General features: G+C 37.7%; 1 protein-coding gene and 2 non-coding genes across 4 annotated transcripts in view; 2 read left to right on the plus strand and 1 right to left on the minus strand.

Moving 5' to 3' along the window:
- The first annotated feature begins 4,685 nt into the window (after positions 1 to 4,685).
- LOC122442715 lies at positions 4,686 to 4,792 on the plus strand. The gene has a single exon (XR_006269711.1). It is a non-coding gene; the product is annotated as a U6 spliceosomal RNA (small nuclear RNA).
- Positions 4,793 to 5,459: 667 nt separating this feature from the next.
- GFPT1 (glutamine--fructose-6-phosphate transaminase 1) overlaps positions 5,460 to 16,631 on the minus strand; it is a 61,373-nt gene continuing 50,201 nt past the window's right edge. For both annotated transcript variants that reach the window (XM_043468979.1, XM_043468980.1), the window contains 5 exons: positions 16,384 to 16,498; positions 15,095 to 15,222; positions 14,355 to 14,522; positions 12,833 to 12,994; positions 5,460 to 11,667 (listed from right to left, as the gene is read on the minus strand). In XM_043468979.1, coding sequence (XP_043324914.1) covers positions 11,623 to 11,667; positions 12,833 to 12,994; positions 14,355 to 14,522; positions 15,095 to 15,222; positions 16,384 to 16,498 — 618 coding nt within the window. In that variant the 3' untranslated portion in view covers positions 5,460 to 11,622. The remainder of the gene's footprint in view (positions 11,668 to 12,832; positions 12,995 to 14,354; positions 14,523 to 15,094; positions 15,223 to 16,383; positions 16,499 to 16,631) is intronic.
- On the plus strand, positions 15,388 to 15,519 carry LOC122442792. The gene has a single exon (XR_006269777.1). It is a non-coding gene; the product is annotated as a small nucleolar RNA SNORA17 (small nucleolar RNA).

The raw sequence follows: 16,631 nt of genomic DNA on the forward strand, positions 1-16,631 counted from the left end.
TGAAAAAAGCTTCAAGGAAGAGAAGATAATGACCAAAGTGAAAAATAACCAAAAAGTAAATGTATATATATACACACACCCACACATGTATATACATATGTATATACTTATGCTAAATACACAAATATGTTTGTATTAAATATTATATAAATATATTTACAATAAATATTAAGTATTTAAAGAGAGATAAAAATGATTGAAATTTTAAAAGTCAGTGGATTGACTGTCATCAGACACAAAGGAACTTTCTGGGGAGATAAAAATATTCTACAACTGAAATGTGATGACGGTTGCACAACTCTAAGTTCACAAAAACTTATCAGTTCTACAGTAAAAAGGGATAAAACTTATGGTGTATGAGGTAAAAGTTGCTCAGTCACGTCCGATTCTTTGCGACCCCATGGACTATACAGTCCGTGGAATTCCCCAGGCCAGAATACTGTAGTGGGTAGCCATTCTTTTCTCCAGGGAATCTTCCCAACCCAGGGTCTCCCACATTGAGGGCAGATTCTTTACCAGCTGAGCCACAAGGGAAGCCCAAGAATAGTGGAGTGTAGTAGCCTATCCCTTTCTCCAGCAGATCTTCCTGACCCAGGAATCAAACCAGGGTCTCCTGCATTGCAGGCAGATTCTTTACCAACTGAGCTATCAGGGAAGCCCTTTATGGAATATAAAGTAGTCCTTAATAAAGTTGTTTAAAAAGAAAGCTCAAAGAATTGCCTTCAAAACAAATTAGACACAGATGAGAGTAAACTAGTGAACCAGAAAACAGATTAGAAGAAATCATTTGGAATGATTCACAGAGAGACAGAAAGATGGAAAATACAGCTGAGAGGATAAGAGAGGCATAGAGAATAGGGTGAGATGATCTAACTTATGTCTAATCGGGTAATGACCAAACAGAAGCAGAAGATATTAAGAAGAGGTGGCAAGAATATGCAGAACTATACAAAAAAGATCTTAATGACCTGGATAACCACAATGGTGTGATCACTCACCTACAGCCTGACATCCTGGAGTATGAAGTCAAGTGGGCCTTAAGAAGCATTACTACGAACAAAGCTAGTGGAGTGATGGAATTCCAGCTGATCTAATTCAAATCCTAAATGATGCTGTGAAAAAGTGCTGCACTCAACATGCCAGCAAATTTGGAAAACTCAGCAATGTCCACAGGACTGGAAAAGGTTAGTTTTCATTCCAATCCCAAAGAAGGGCAATGCCAAAGAATGTTCAAACTACTGCACAATGACACTCATTTCACATGCTAGCAAGGTAATTCTCAAAATCATTCAAGCTAAGCTTCAACAGTACGTGAATTGAGAACTTCCAGATGTATAAGCTGGGTTTCAAAGAGGCAGAAGAACCAGAGATCAAATTGCCAGCACACACTGGATCATGGAGAAAGCAAGGAAATTCCAGAAAAATATCTACTTCTGCTTCATTGACTACACTAAAGCCTTTGACTGTGTGGAACACAACAAATTGTGGAAAATTTTTTTAAAAAATAGGAATATCACACCACCTTACCTCTCTCCTGAGAAACTTGTATGCAAGTCAAGAAGCAACAGTTAGAACCAGACATGGAACAACGAACTGGTTCAAAATGGGAAAGAAGTATGACAAGGCTGACAAGTAGGACAAGTATGTTGTCACCCTGCTTATTTAACTTATCTCTAATTGCTTTTAAGGTCTCTTTTTCTGTGGTTTTGAAACAATGTATCTATGAATGGAATTTCTTCTAATGCTTTGGGGGCTCCCTAAATCCCTTGGACTGCAAGGAGATCCAACCAGTCCATCCTCAAGGAGATCAGTCCTGGGTGTTCATTGGAAGGACTGATGCTGAAGCTGAAACTCCAATACTTTGGCCACCTCATGCAAAGAGTTGACTCATTGGAAAAGACCCTGATGCTGGGAGGGATTGGGGGCAGGAGGAGAAGGGGACAACAGAGGATGAGATGGCTGGATGGCATCACCGACTCAATGGACATGGGTTTGAGTAAACTCCGGGAGTTGGTGATAGACAGGGAGGCCTGGCGTGCTGCGATTCATGGGGTCGCAAAGGGTCGGACACGACTGAGTGACTGAACTGAACTGAAATTCCATAATTTGCCTTTAATCTGGTCTAGGAAATTCTCTGAAAAGCTTTGACTCGTTTTCTATAACTCTTAGCTTCATCAAACCTTCTTCAGACCTTCTTTCGGTTCCCTAATTCTCTCTTCAATTATGTCTATTTATCCATCCTAATTACTACATCTAATTTTTAGTCCTGAACTCTGTCTGGACATTCTCTTATTCATCATACATATATAATTCTGTCTTATTCCCACATTTCTTCTGATACTTTCAATTTCTGCAGTCTTTGAAGGTTTGATTCTGTCATTTGTTATTTCTTCTCTTGCTTATGATGGCATGTTTGTGATTTTGGATTTGAGCTTGTTTCTTGGAATACTAGTGGGAATGCTTTGAGGTTTGTGTAAAAAGCACACTCCTCCAGCAAGGATTTGGGGTTGCTTCCTGGGACTCCATCAACTCGGAATCACCATGAAAGAAATTCAGTTTGAGGCTTTTTAGGACATATGGGTATGGCAAACTTCTACACAAAACCTACGTGGAGATTAACTGTGCTAAGGAATTCCCATGGGATTCTCATGTCAGCTTTCTTTCTAATCCACAACCCTCAGTTGAGGCCTACATTTTCTTCACAATAACTCTGACAATTTTATTTCCTAATTTATTCTTTTGCCAAGCATGTCATTTTCCATTTTGGTTGACTTCCCACCTTTCTCCAACCCATGGCTTAATTTCCCATCTCCCATATGTGACCCATTAAAACTGAATGATCTAGTCAGCAAGATATTAACCAATGCCCCCCCTCCTAGTATAACTATCAGCTTCAGTACTTGTTGTCTTACTTTTTGTGTCTTAGAATTCTTTTTCTTCTTCTTAATAACTCACATTAAACTATATAAAGGAAATGCGGGGTTTTTTGCATTTTTATACAGCATTAAAATTTGTACTAGGAAGTTCCTCAGGTCATTTAGTCTACCATATTGTCAGAAATTCTTGCTGTTGTCATTTTTCACATATATAGACCCCCAGCTTAAGTACAAGAATGGGTGGGAGCTTGAAGAGGTTTGAGAAGCAAAAGGTTCTGGCAAATATCACAACTATCTATCTGAGTGCTGGCTGAGAGCTAAGGAAGCACAAAACAGGTAACGGAAGAGAAAATGTACATATTTCTAAGTAGGTATCTGCTTGCATGTATTTATATAATAAAACTATGGACTTTTGTACAAATAAGGGACTTAGTAGCAATGCATATTGTTTTTCCTTGATATGTATATTTATATAATTAATCAACTTTTCTTCTTTCTACTTCCAATTATTCCACTTAAGACTACATAAGACTTTTTTTTTTTTTTTTTTTTAGTTGCAGGCTAAACATAAGACTTTTATATCAAGGGAGATTGTTTTTAAGGATAAAGAACAAACATCACACAGAGATGGATAGAGAAATTCACGAAATTTATCTCTTCTTGGGAAGAAGTTGAGAACATCTTTATTTCAACAGGGATAGGTGCTGCATATCAGGCAGAATCATGATATTCTTTTTGTTTTTTGGAATCTTAAATATGGATACCAGGGTAGTAAAGATGCCGTGTATTCCCAAGGGTGAACTGTGATTAGACAACATCTGTTGAATATTCTATATACACTATACTCACCCTTCTAAATTCTCCCTCCTACTGGATACTTGTACACAGAGATCCCATTCGATTTCTCCAGTGAGAGTCATTTGAACACAATTTGGAAGGAAAAAGAAAAGTACAAATAATATTCTCCAGTGGCAACTGTGAACAGACTAATGAGCATCAGACAGCTAATGTGGGACTTGCCAGTATCTTCCAAGCATCTTTCTGAGAACCCACCCTGGTGCTATGGACAGCTAACAGAAGCCCCCTGCAATTCCTGCAGATTCGTTTCCTCCCTGATCTGCATTTCTCAGACCTAATGCCTGTGTAAACCCAATTCTCATATTAAATCCTTTCTTACTGGAAATGCCAGTAGTGATTTATGATTTCTTGACCAAACTCTAACTCAGCAAGCAAAGGCATTGAAAGAAAAAATAAGGGGGAAAATGCTATTTAGAGTATAACTTAGGTCAGCCAGTATTTTACTAGCCAACTACTATGGCAGTCATGGGCTCAGACACAAAGATATATGTTGTTTATGCTGAGCTCATCTATCCTTGGTGGTGCTTCAGTTGCTAAGTCGTGTATGACTCTTATGACCCCATGGACTATAGCCTGCCAGGCTCCTCTGTCCATGGGATTTTCCAGGCAAGAATGCTGCAGTGGATTTCCATTTCCTTCTCCAGGGGATCTTCCCAACCCAGGAATCGAACCCGGGTCTCCTGCATTGCAGGCAGATTCTTTACCAACTGAGCTATGAGGGAAGCCCATCTATCCTTAGGTCCTTCTCACATGATCTGTATATCTGGTGTACCCAGTACACTGGACAACATAAGGTAAGATGGACAAGAAAAGCAACAGTTGGCAGTTAAATTTTGTGAAGAGATTATCTATTTAAATAATGATCTAATTTTCAGGCATACTATTTGAGCACAAGCTAAGCCATTATAGATTCTTCAATTTAAAAAATATTAACATTAAAAATCAGCTCCAGTGCTCGCTTCGGCAGCACACATACTAAAATTGGAACGATACAGAGAAGATTAGCATGGCCCCTGCGCAAGGGTGACATGCAAATTCGTGAAGTGTTCCATATTTTTTGAAGTAATTAGCCTCCAACTAATAAAAATAAATAAATAAATAAAAATAAAAATCAGCTCCATCTTCTGATAGGGTGACTATCAACATTCTCAGAGCAGCCCCTACTTTGTTTCAGCATATTAAGCCCAAACAAGTTGAGAACATTAACTTAAGAACATCACACTGAAGAGACCAATGTTTAACTAATATAAACATATATAAAGGCAGACTGATAAATGAATGGAAAGGAAATAACTACAGTTTTATGCAGAGAGCACTTCTCCAATTGTTTACAATCTCTATTTTTTATTCCATATTTCCATAAGGCAGCTAACTTTTCTCTATCTTGGGGAATCTTGGGAATTTACAAATAAATTGATATAAAACTGTCTTTTCTGCCAAGAAAACAACTCAAAGTATTTAAATTATTAATGTTGTGCCAGTAAAGTCAATTCTGCTTTCAGAGACCAGTATATTTTTCCACTTCACTTAAAGCACAAAGAGACAATCTATATGAGTTTAAGTTTTAAAATTGTTTCTTTCAAAGAAAGAAATGCTTTGAACTTCAGTAACACACGATTCCAAGTTAATAACCAAGAACTTCAGACAGAAAACCTACAAAGATCTCCCACAGTTCCTTGGTTTCTCCACAGCAGCAGTAAAAGTAAATTAAGAATAAAATCAATATTGGATTTACAATTTTATTCAAAGGATGAATACAAAACAGAAAGATAAAATTCAAAGCAAATATACTCAATATTTCAAAACAATTCTACACACAAAGCAAATGGGGGGAAAAAACCACCAAAAGCCCCCATAAATCACACTGGCTAGATACATTCAAGTCTAACACAGAAAGAAACTTGAATTTAATGCAATTTTGCTTACCTAGAAACTGAAAAGTTTTTATTGTCTCAGATTATTTTCCATCCCAGTGTGGGGCATTCTTTGCAGGACAAAGCTTTCTAATTGAGTCCATCTCACATTGAACTTGCCATAGTAAAACAGCCTTGCTGTCGCCACACTGGCTTTTCCTAATGCCAACAACAGTGTCACCTAAAAGGGGCTGTTTGCAGAAACAAACTGTAGTGATCCTGACAGATTTAGACCTTTGAAGTTTGCCTACTGCATGACAATCTAAAATTAATGGACATCAACCTTTGGGTCTCACAAATTAAGAATACATTAGTTAAGAACATGTGATCATTTGCTTTTTAGGTACAATGGATCTAGAACTCGGGAATTCTGGCAATTTTCCTTCTAAGACCACACAGTATTTATCTCCATTTCAAAACATACAAAGCTGAGTGACAGAGGCAAAAATTAACCCCTAAAGATCCCCCAGGTGTACAATTGCTGTGAGTTCCACAATATAACTTATTTGCATTGTTGGAAATAATGCAATACTCACTATACTACAGAAATTAAAAACATATGAAACCATGCCAACTGCTTTCCTAACAAACATAAATGTTTTACTTTTTATAAACATATATAAAGGCAGAATGATAAATGAATGGGAAGGAAATAGCTACAGTTCTATCCAGAGAACACTTCTTCAATTGCTTACAAGCTCCACTTTTTATTCCATATTTCAATTACATATCCATGCTCCATATTCAAATATTTTTTGAAATATGGAAAAGGAAATCTGGCTGCATAACTGCATTCTTTATGAAAAAATACACATGTGAACTTTATGAATCATGTTAACATGAACATCACAAACATGTCTTTTCAACTGTGGAAATAATCTCTTGTATACATACTAACCAAAAAGATAGTAATAAATTTTGTCTGGTTAAATGACCTATAACCTGGCGACTTATCTTATATTATGACAAGATTAGTTTTGATCTCCGGGATGCTTGTTAAAGCTAGCTAATAAAGTTTCTACATCATTTTTTAAAATGAGATAGAACAGTTTAACCATGGATAAAGAGAGAAACTTAATAAGGACTTCTTTCGCTCATCCAAAAAATTAAAGAACTTATTTTTCCTTAAATTCACTCCAATGAAAAGTGGCCTCTTAATTTCTAGGGAAATTATTTCTTGGCCTTTAAAAGTACTCAGTAAATACTTACTGATAGTGAATTGAAGAGGATTTAAAGGAAACTTTTCACTAGAAGTAAAGCTAAATTTTACATTAAAAATGTGGCCTGTGGAAAAAATGATTCATGCTGATGTGGCAGCCCTGGGCTTTGCTGCAGAGCAACACAGAGCAAAAGGGAGATGAGAGATTGGGCTCAATTCTACAGGAAGGCAACAAAGCACATCCATTCATTCAAACCATGCTGGGCATAACTCTGTCTCCTGCAAAACACAGCAAGTGCTGTAAGCACTAAGGATAGAGATTTGTAGCTCGCTGTTTATAAAAGGATCCTGTAAAAGGACTCTTTGTTCTACAATTAATAGACTGCCAGACATGACAGAAACTTTAGATTTGGAGAATATGCTGTTTTACTATTCACCCATCCTAAACACCCTTCTTTTGCAACAATCAACAACTTAAAGTTGCTGATCACTGTATACCCTGTATATGCGCTAGAAACAACATATTCTCACAAAAAGTTCTAAAAGACTTGAATAAGTATAATATTAACAGAGCATAACATCAGAGAAAGTAGAGCCTTTGTTTTATCTAATGATCCTTTTAAAAGTAATTGGGATGTTGGAGTGAAGACATGACTTCTGAATATAAATGTAATATTTCTTCTTTTTAAAAGCAACAGTAATGAATAAACTTTTAGCATCAAAAATGTTTACTGACAACTAAAGTAAATACTGGCTACATTCTTAGTACAATACAATTTTTAACACAACGACAAACATGTATATACTTCAAATATTGGCAAATTGCTTAAAAATGTAATTCTCAGCAAGATTTGGGTAACTTATTCACAGTTCGGAATTACAGTCATTAGACTGAGAAGACATGAGGACGAAATGACTAAGTGGCTCAGTAAACTAAACATTCATCTTAAACAATAGAAAACTGAAACAAAGCCAGGATGATTCTAAAATTTTCAGCTCAAAAGAAATATAACTTAAACAAATATGAAAAGTTTTATTTAAGCAAAAAAAAATTTCTACTGCAGAACAGTTTTAAAAGGCTAACAGGATCATTTCTATATTCATTCTGAAAACTAGTATAGTAAGAAAGGTAATTTGAGATTTCTTAAAAAGTTATCATTAGCCATTATTTATCATATATTCCATAACATTGATATCAAGTTACTACAGACTCACAAGTTAAAATGGCATAACTTGACAGTTTTGCTAGTTAACTATGATTTTTATTTTAACCATGGATACTATCAGTTCAAAGCTAGTATTATCCGTCCTATTGGTTATCATCATGGATGTAAAGAGAGTTAAACTCGTCAAGCTAGAGAAACACTGACATATTAACAATCTTTAAATATTGCGGGGGAAAAAATGATTTAGTTGTTACAATTTTTAACTTGAGGCTCTAACACAAGAAAACAAAGAAAGTAATCTGAAATACATTTTCACAGGTAAAACACTACCTGGTATTCTGATATAAAAAAAATCTATTAAATATGTGGTTATAACACTTTTTTAAGCTATCTTTACCATTCCCTTCAATTTCTTTGGCCTTCATAAATTCAATGTGAGCTGTGAATTCTTTTTAAATAAACATTTTCAATGACATTGTCCTTGTTAGAAAAATCACTTAAGCTGTAGCATATAATAATTAACCTGTCTTTCCCTTTTACTGCTATAGTATATAGCCTAATTGAAAAGAGAGAGAGAGACAAAGGAAACTGACCCCAAAGGACTTCTTAAAATATGTTTGTTAAGGTCAACATTTCAGATAGTTTTCCCTCTTTCAAGAGTTACTAGAAATATGTCAAAGGAATATAACCAAGGAGCTAAAGGGGTTCCATAATTAACTTAGGTCAAGAGATCTGTATTCAAAAGGTTAAGACAATATCATCTCAGAAACATCTTTCTAAGAACCTTAAAGAAAATCTTTATTAGCTCTCTAACCAACAATCTCACCTACATGTCACCTGTGTCAGTTCCCTTTTAGCTGTGATGCTTGTTTTCACCTTGTATCTAACAACCGCTGTTCCTTACAGTACTACAGACACATGGATTTATTGCCTGTGGTAACAGCTAACTCTGCAAAATGCACTTCACCTCTTAGGAACATGATATACACCAAAACTTGAACCATCATTTAAATGAACAAATTCACTCCCAACATTTAAAAGCTCAATTCCATTTTCCCACTCTCTCACCCTGTACCTTCCAATGACCTGAGTCTCCAGGAGCGATAAGTACACCGGGAGACAGGTGGACTTTAAACAGGATGTATATTTTTCAGTTTCTGGCACAGTGACTTTCACATAATATGCTGCTGACAGAGTTATAACAAGCCAAAAACAGTTAACATCAACTTTCCTCCAACTATTTATTCCTATGGCATAGGTGATTTAAAAAGACAGAAAAGTTGACTGATGCCAAAGTAACAATCATTTACTGGGCCACGTGTTACATGCTAACATGACCCTTGGCCTAAAAAGGACTCATGGCCTGGGTAAAGAGTACTAAGTTATACACAAGTGAATTTAAATTTTAAATGTACTACAAGAATTTTTTATATGAAGGACTCCTTTTGTAGAACATCTTTCTCAAAAAATGATTTTCTTATACTTATTACATTGGCTTTATCTGAGCATCCACACTTACTAGCAGTTTGCCTCATTACAGTATTTTGTGTTCATAATTCATAAAAGCATCTAAAAATCACTAAACAGTGTAGGGAGCAAGAAAAAGGGGTAGGGAAGAAAAACGACGTTTGTTTGGAAAATACCACTTCTTTTTTCTTACTATTGGTTTTTGAGATTTGATTTAGAACTTATCCTAGCCTGTAGTGTATCTGTGTGTGTCTGAGAGTGAGAAAAAGACACAAACACACACACAAAGAGGGAGAGGAAACAGACTGGAAACTAATGACTGACTTCACATACCAGTTTCACTTAGAAAGCTAATCTGAACTTCAGAAATGCTACAAATCATACAAATCATGTGCATAAAAATGCTAAAATAACATAGTTAAGGATGACACTACACACATACTAAAACTAGCAGGCCTACACAAAATAATATTACAAACAATTAAAATAGATAATCAATTTATACCTGCAGCAGCTATATAATGACATGAATAGTAATCCTATTTCATTTTAAAAACAGGTTTCTAGTCTCAATCTAAGAGTCTTTCTGAATTACCTCAACATATGCCAATTCTTTCTCTAATGCTAACACAAGGCAGAATTCTATGCTTCTCTTACAATAGCTACTAGAAGTTCAAACACAGAAAATGGAAAAGGCTCAGCTAACTTTAATAGGCTAAATATCTTACCTTCTCAATTTAAAAATGAAAACTTCTGAAGGAAAAGGACTTAACCAAAACATAAACACACTGCCTTGTAATGCCCAAGATGTTGCCAGAAAGCTCCGTGAAGAAATTATTATTCACAATTTTTGGGTGTCAAACTAGTATTCTACTCTAAATTTTTTAATCTAAGTTGTTAAGTTTCCATTTCTGACACTAGCCAGCTGAAGGCACCTCAATATCACTTTTACATTTATATTTTCTTCATTCCTAAGTATATTTCAGGGGTAAAACACAGACTATTCAGAGAGAAAAATACCTAGAAAGTAATACTAAAAATGTTACATAATCCTTCACTAATATAAGTGTAAAGCAGATAGCTTTTTCTAATTTTAGCCTATCATATACATTTAGCCAAATTTTAGTCAAAAGACTTGCAAATCTTCCAAACAACTGCAAGGAGTTTCCAAATTGGCATGAAGCTACTACAGTTTGATTCAACAAAGCAGTAAAGGGAAGTTAAAATTAACTGTAAGGAATTCTTCTCTGGGACAAAACTGAAGAGAATTCTGAACATCAGTACTGATTTGAGATATTTGATAGCAACTCTCTGTGGTGATTTCAAAGAACAAGATAGAATGTCCTTCAGCAGTAATTTTTTAGAAGAAACTACAGATACAAGGAAACCAAAACCACTTTTAGGAGATTAAAAAAAAAACAAGAAGTAGGATATCCAACTTATCTGCACCCCATTTTCAAATTTAAAATCATATTGTCAGCTGTTCAAAGCAGCTCAGATTTAAAGTCTGTGCTATGAAATTGTGCAAGCATTCTCTGCTAAAGGCTGGAGAAAACCAATGCACTACTATACTTCTTAGCTTCCTAAGAAACCTTGATTTACAGAAAACAGGCAATAAATCTGAGAGACTACGGTTAACTTGGATAGAAATCCCATGAAGAAGTTTTCAGTTTTTAAGTTTCATAGACTGATTTAAAAACAAAACAATAAATTTCAAAATAATCACGGCATTTTCTCTTTATAACTTAGCAAAACCTTAATTAAATATCCAAGTACACTGTCACTGGCTTTAAATATTCCAATTAAACACACTTTCATTGCCCTGAATGAAATATGAATGTATGCTGAAACAAATGCCAATTATTTTAATAACACACAATCCTTTCAGTTTGAAGTGGAGGGTCCCCAAATCCAACACTTAGCATCCTTTAAAAAAAATGAGAGCTATGAGAGCTAAATTTCTCTGATACCAATACCAACATAGATTCCACTATTCAAACTCCCCCACAAATCACTGGAAAAATATGAGGTAATTTTACAAAAATCATAAATTGAATGGAATAATTATAACTGATATATAAATAAGGATTTACTAAAAAAGGCTTAAAGGGGTGATATCTTAAATCAAGTTTTAAATACAAAAGGTGTCTTGTGTTGCTTAATCGCCCAGTTTCAGATGCTTCTTATTCTACGGTTACAGATTTGGCAAGATTCCGAGGGAAATCAACCTGCAAAAAAAAAGGAGTAAGATTTGAGAGATGATACAAACTGGGGTGGGGGCCACTTGGGGACGGCTGCTATCAGCAAATTATTTTTGCTTATACAAACATAAAAACAGCCCTGTCCTGGTGGTCCAGGGCTAAGACTCTGCACTCCCAATGTAGGGGCCTGGGTTCAATCCCTGGTTGGGGAACTAGATCTTGCGAGCCAACTGAGAGTTCACATGCTGCAACTAAAGATCCTGCATGTCACAACTAAGAGCTGCTGCAGCCAAATAAATAACCAAAGAAATCCCATAAAAATAGAAAACAACTTGTTCATTAACCATCTTTACTAGAGACTACAAAGAATTCGATTAGAAATACAGTAATATAATGCATCTTAAAATGACCTGAAATCAATTCAGAACAAGAATTCCAAAAGAGCCAGTTCAGCACATGGAAAACTCCTGTGGTCCTCTATGAGCTGGTATCCCTCTCTCGGGACATTAGAAATGTGTTAGAGTGGGATGTTTTTGTTTGTTTTTCAGCATTCTCTGAGTATTTATTTTTTTATACAAACAACAATAGAAGGATACATTTTAGTACATTTTTAGCTGTATGCGATTTTGGAATAAATTCTTTAGATTAACTGGAAGTTGAGCAGAAGGAGCCCTTTTGACTTGAATCTATATTAAAATCTTTTAAACACAGATTAATCCATTTTTCTGCCCTCAGAAAATGTGGAATGAGAAGTACAACTGGACCCTCAAGAGTAAAGCTCAGAGGCAGTAATGCAGTCCTCCTAATAGAAAAATAATAGTGACCGCCACAGAGACTGTTAAGAGTAGAATGTTTTGATTGTCACTGTGGTTGTCACAATGAATGAGGGACCAGGAATGCTGAGAGTCCTTCAATGTGTGAGGAAATCACAGAGAATTTCCAATAGCTAACCCACTGAGAAACACAGAAAGAAAACAGGTGGAGGGTCCCCAAGGAGGTAATCTCCACTGATGGAGCTAATGTCCAAGATTCCTTCAGGTTCCATGGGTGTGAAAATGTCAGGATGTAACCTACAAAACTGGGCCATGGAACTACAACAGGTGACAGATGTATGTATGATGGAATTATCAAATTCTATTGCTAAAAACTTGGAAGGAAACTATCTAAATTTCCACAGTGGTCCATCACTCACATCGTAACCTCTCAGCACAGCCAGGTGGAAGGCCAGCAGCTGTAAGGGGATCACGCTGAGAATGCCCTGCAGGCAGTCCACCGAGTGGGGCACCTTGATGGTTCTCTTTGTGTTCTTAATGGTCTCGGTGTCCTCCTTGTCACAGATCACCACGGGCCGTCCCTGGGAGAGAGACCACACGCATGATCACTGGTTAAGCAAAAGCAGGGCTGTAACACATGAACATGCACACTGTGCACTGCACAATTCAATGTGGCCTCACTGATACCAGTTGAGCCACTCAGTTGTGTCCGACTCTTTGCAACCCCATGGAGTACAGTACGCCAGGCCTCCCTGTCCATCACCAACTCCCGGATTGTACTCAGACTCATGTCCATTGAGTTGGTGATGCCATCCAACCATCTCATCCTCTGTCGTCCCCTCCTCCTCCCACCTTCAATCTTTTCCAGCATCAGGGTCTTTTCAAATAAGTCAGTTCTTCACATCGGTGGCCAAAGTATTGGAATTTCAGCTTCAACATCAGTCCTTCCAATGAACACCCAGGACTGATTTCCTTTAGATGGACTGGTTGGATCTCCTTGCAGTCCAACGGACTCTCAGAGTCTTCTCCAACACCACAGTTCAAAAGCATCAATTTTTCAGCACTCAGCTTTCCTCACAGTCCAACTCTCACATCCATACATGACCACTGGAAAAACCATAGCCTTGACTAGATGGACCTTTGCTGGCAAAGTAACGTCTCTGCTTTTTAATATGCTATCTAGGTTGGTCATAACTTTTCTTCCAAGGAGCAAGAGTCTTTTAATTTCATGGCTGCAGTCACCATCTGCAGTGATTTTGGAGCCCAAAAAAATAGTCTGTCACTGTTTCCCATCTATTTCCCATGAAGTGATGGGACCAGATGCCATGATCTTAGTTTTCTGAATGTTGAGCTTTAAGCCAACTTTTTCACTCTCCTCTTTCACTTTCATCAAGAGGCTCTTTAATTCTTCTTCGCTTTCTGCCATAAGGGTGGTGTCATCTGCATATCTGAGGTTATTGATATTTCTCCTGGCAATCTTGATTCCCATTTGTGCTTCATCAGCCCAGCATTCTCATGATGTACTCTGCATATAAGTTAAATAAGCAGGGTGACAATATACAGCCTTGACGTACTCCTTTTCCTATTTGGAACCAGTCTGTTGTTCCATGTCCAGTTCTAACTGTTGCTTCCTGACCTGCATACAGATTTCTCAAGAGGCAGGTCAGGTGGTCTGGTATTCCCATCTCTCTAAGAATTTTCCACACTGACGTAGACTTATTTAAACTCACAATCCCATGTGGTAAGTCTCATGCATAAGTCAAGGAAATAGAAGCTCTGTGGCAGTGGTCCCCAATCTTTTTGGCACCATGGACTAGTTTTGTGGAAGACAATTTTTCCACAGACCTGGTGGTTGGGATGGTTTCAGGATGATTCTCATAATTACGCAACTGAGATCCCTTGCATGTGCAGCCTGTGTCCTCACAGTAGCCATTGACTTACCTGCCTAGCAACCACTTGCTGTAGAGCATTCTGACACTTGGCGTAGGTGTGATCTCTCATGATGATCATGATGACAGGCATCAACTTATCCACCAAAGCCAGAGGGCCATGTTTCAACTCACCAGCAAGGATACCTTCAGAGTGCATGTAAGTGATTTCTTTGATTTTCTAATAGGAAAGAACTAGATTAGTCTTCAGTTTTTCAAAAACCCATTCTTAAATAAATATTACACAAGATATCTGCTATTGGAAATCCCTGTCCTATTTATCAGACAGTATTAAAGGATCTGTGATGTACAAATAGAGCTAATATGTTTACTGATAATTATTTCTATAATGTCAACAAGTAAATGGGAGTTTTAGAACTCCAAAAGGACTTTTTGAAGATTTTAGATTATCACGCGTGTACTGGCATTTCTTTGTAACTGTTTTCCTAATTGTTTCATATTTGACCTCAATTAAATCTCACACCTAGAGAATATATTATTTATTTTATTCACATGTGGACAAAACATTAACCGAAGTTACTTTCTAAACCCAAGTTCTCATTCTGAAGTGTACTTCCTTGATTTTCAATTTCTGAATTAAGTATTCTGTTATCCTTTCAAGGTAAACAAATCAGAATGTGTAAATATAAAGGCACTTTTGTAAAAGTTCTACCTATTTCATTCAATCTGAAAATATGACTATGTGCCAGGTCCATGTGTCAACAAACTACAATTGGAAGTGAGAAGACTTACCAGGGCCCCTTCAAGACAAGTAGCATAATGATAGCCACGTCCCATTATCAAGACTGACTTCTGGTGATAAAGTTCTGTTGCCAGTTTCTGAATTTCATCATCCATGCTCAAAACTTCCTTAATCAAATCTGTTAAGAAGTAATATTAGCAAAATCTATGAAAAAAGGACAATATACCAAACAATATAATAATAACATACGGGTAACAACCGATAAAACACCAGTGTTTCTAATCTTCTGTGCTATCAGTGCGGGGTTTTTTAATGAACAGGTACAAAGTAAAAAGATACTACTACTGCCCCTAGAGGCGTTGCAGGTGTGGCTGCCGTGTCATCTCTGAGTCATGAGGTGGCAGAGAGCAGAGAGGCTTAGTCTATGCCCAGTGTTCTGGCTGGTGGACATCTGGATGATTGATAGTCTGACACTTGACAAAGTGCCCACCAAGGGTGGGTGTGTGTTGCCTGAAGCCTGTCATGTAAGAACGCCTTAATTCTCTCCTAGCGCTTGGCTGGGCCCCAGGACACCCAGAGGTTGCCGTGTGAGGAGCGGCAGCAGGTGGGTGGTTGCCCCCTGGCGCAGCGACCAACAGAAAGATGGGAAGGATGGTGACTGAGCCTGTGAACGTAGGCAAGAGTGAGCAGCCTCACGTTCCAGACCAAGATCTGTAGGTGCAGCTGGTCCATGGGAGAGGGGCCCTCAGGTGGGAATCTTTAGGACACGTGCCAGGACAGGCAGGAACCCCAGTGAGCAGCCCAGCAGCCACACACCACCAGACTCGAGGGCGGTACAGAGCCTGGGAGAGGCACGGCCTTGGAAATTCCCCTGAAGAAGAACGTGTGGGCTTAGCGTGTCGTGTGTTGAAAAGCAGTAGCAGTTGTGTGCTTCTCCCCCTCCGTGTGGTTCAGCAGGGCTGAGGCAGTGTCCTCCAGCCAGGAGGTACAGGCAGGATCTTGTGTGCGGGCCCACCCCACAGTCCTGAGCTGTATCTGGACTATCCCCGCACGCAAGGGGAGAATGTCGATGAGGTTTGCAAACTAGTCCTGAGAACGAGTGTCTCACAGCTGAAACCTTGGGACCCATGTTTTCAGCACTGGGTGTTACAGTGAATGGAAAGATCTCCTGTCTTTGTGAGGGAGCATGTCCCCATGTTGGCAAAGCTGTAAAGAATAAATGCATCTTGAATTAAAAAAAAAAAAAAAGATACTACTGACTAAATAGGCAGAAGCCACAGCTTCACCCATCCCCCACTCCCTTAGACAGTAACTACTGTGTGTGTGAGGGTCTTCATACCAGGCAGCCGCTTCAATCCAAGCATGATCTCTTTGCGTCTCTCCTGCATGGAGATCCTGTCATCACACATCATAAGAGCAAACATCACAAGAGATACAAACTGGCTGGTGTATGCCTGAAACAGCACAAGAATGCGCAGAATTAACTGCACTGCGTTTTAAGAACTTGGAATTTTTAACTTAAAAAAAAAGATGAAAATAAACAAAAAATTTCCCGAGGTTACAGAATTGTGAATATCTTAAAAACCT

The sequence above is a fragment of the Cervus canadensis genome, chromosome 5 (genome assembly GCF_019320065.1).
Source record: "Cervus canadensis isolate Bull #8, Minnesota chromosome 5, ASM1932006v1, whole genome shotgun sequence".
In the NCBI taxonomy this organism is placed as follows: domain Eukaryota; kingdom Metazoa; phylum Chordata; class Mammalia; order Artiodactyla; family Cervidae; genus Cervus; species Cervus canadensis.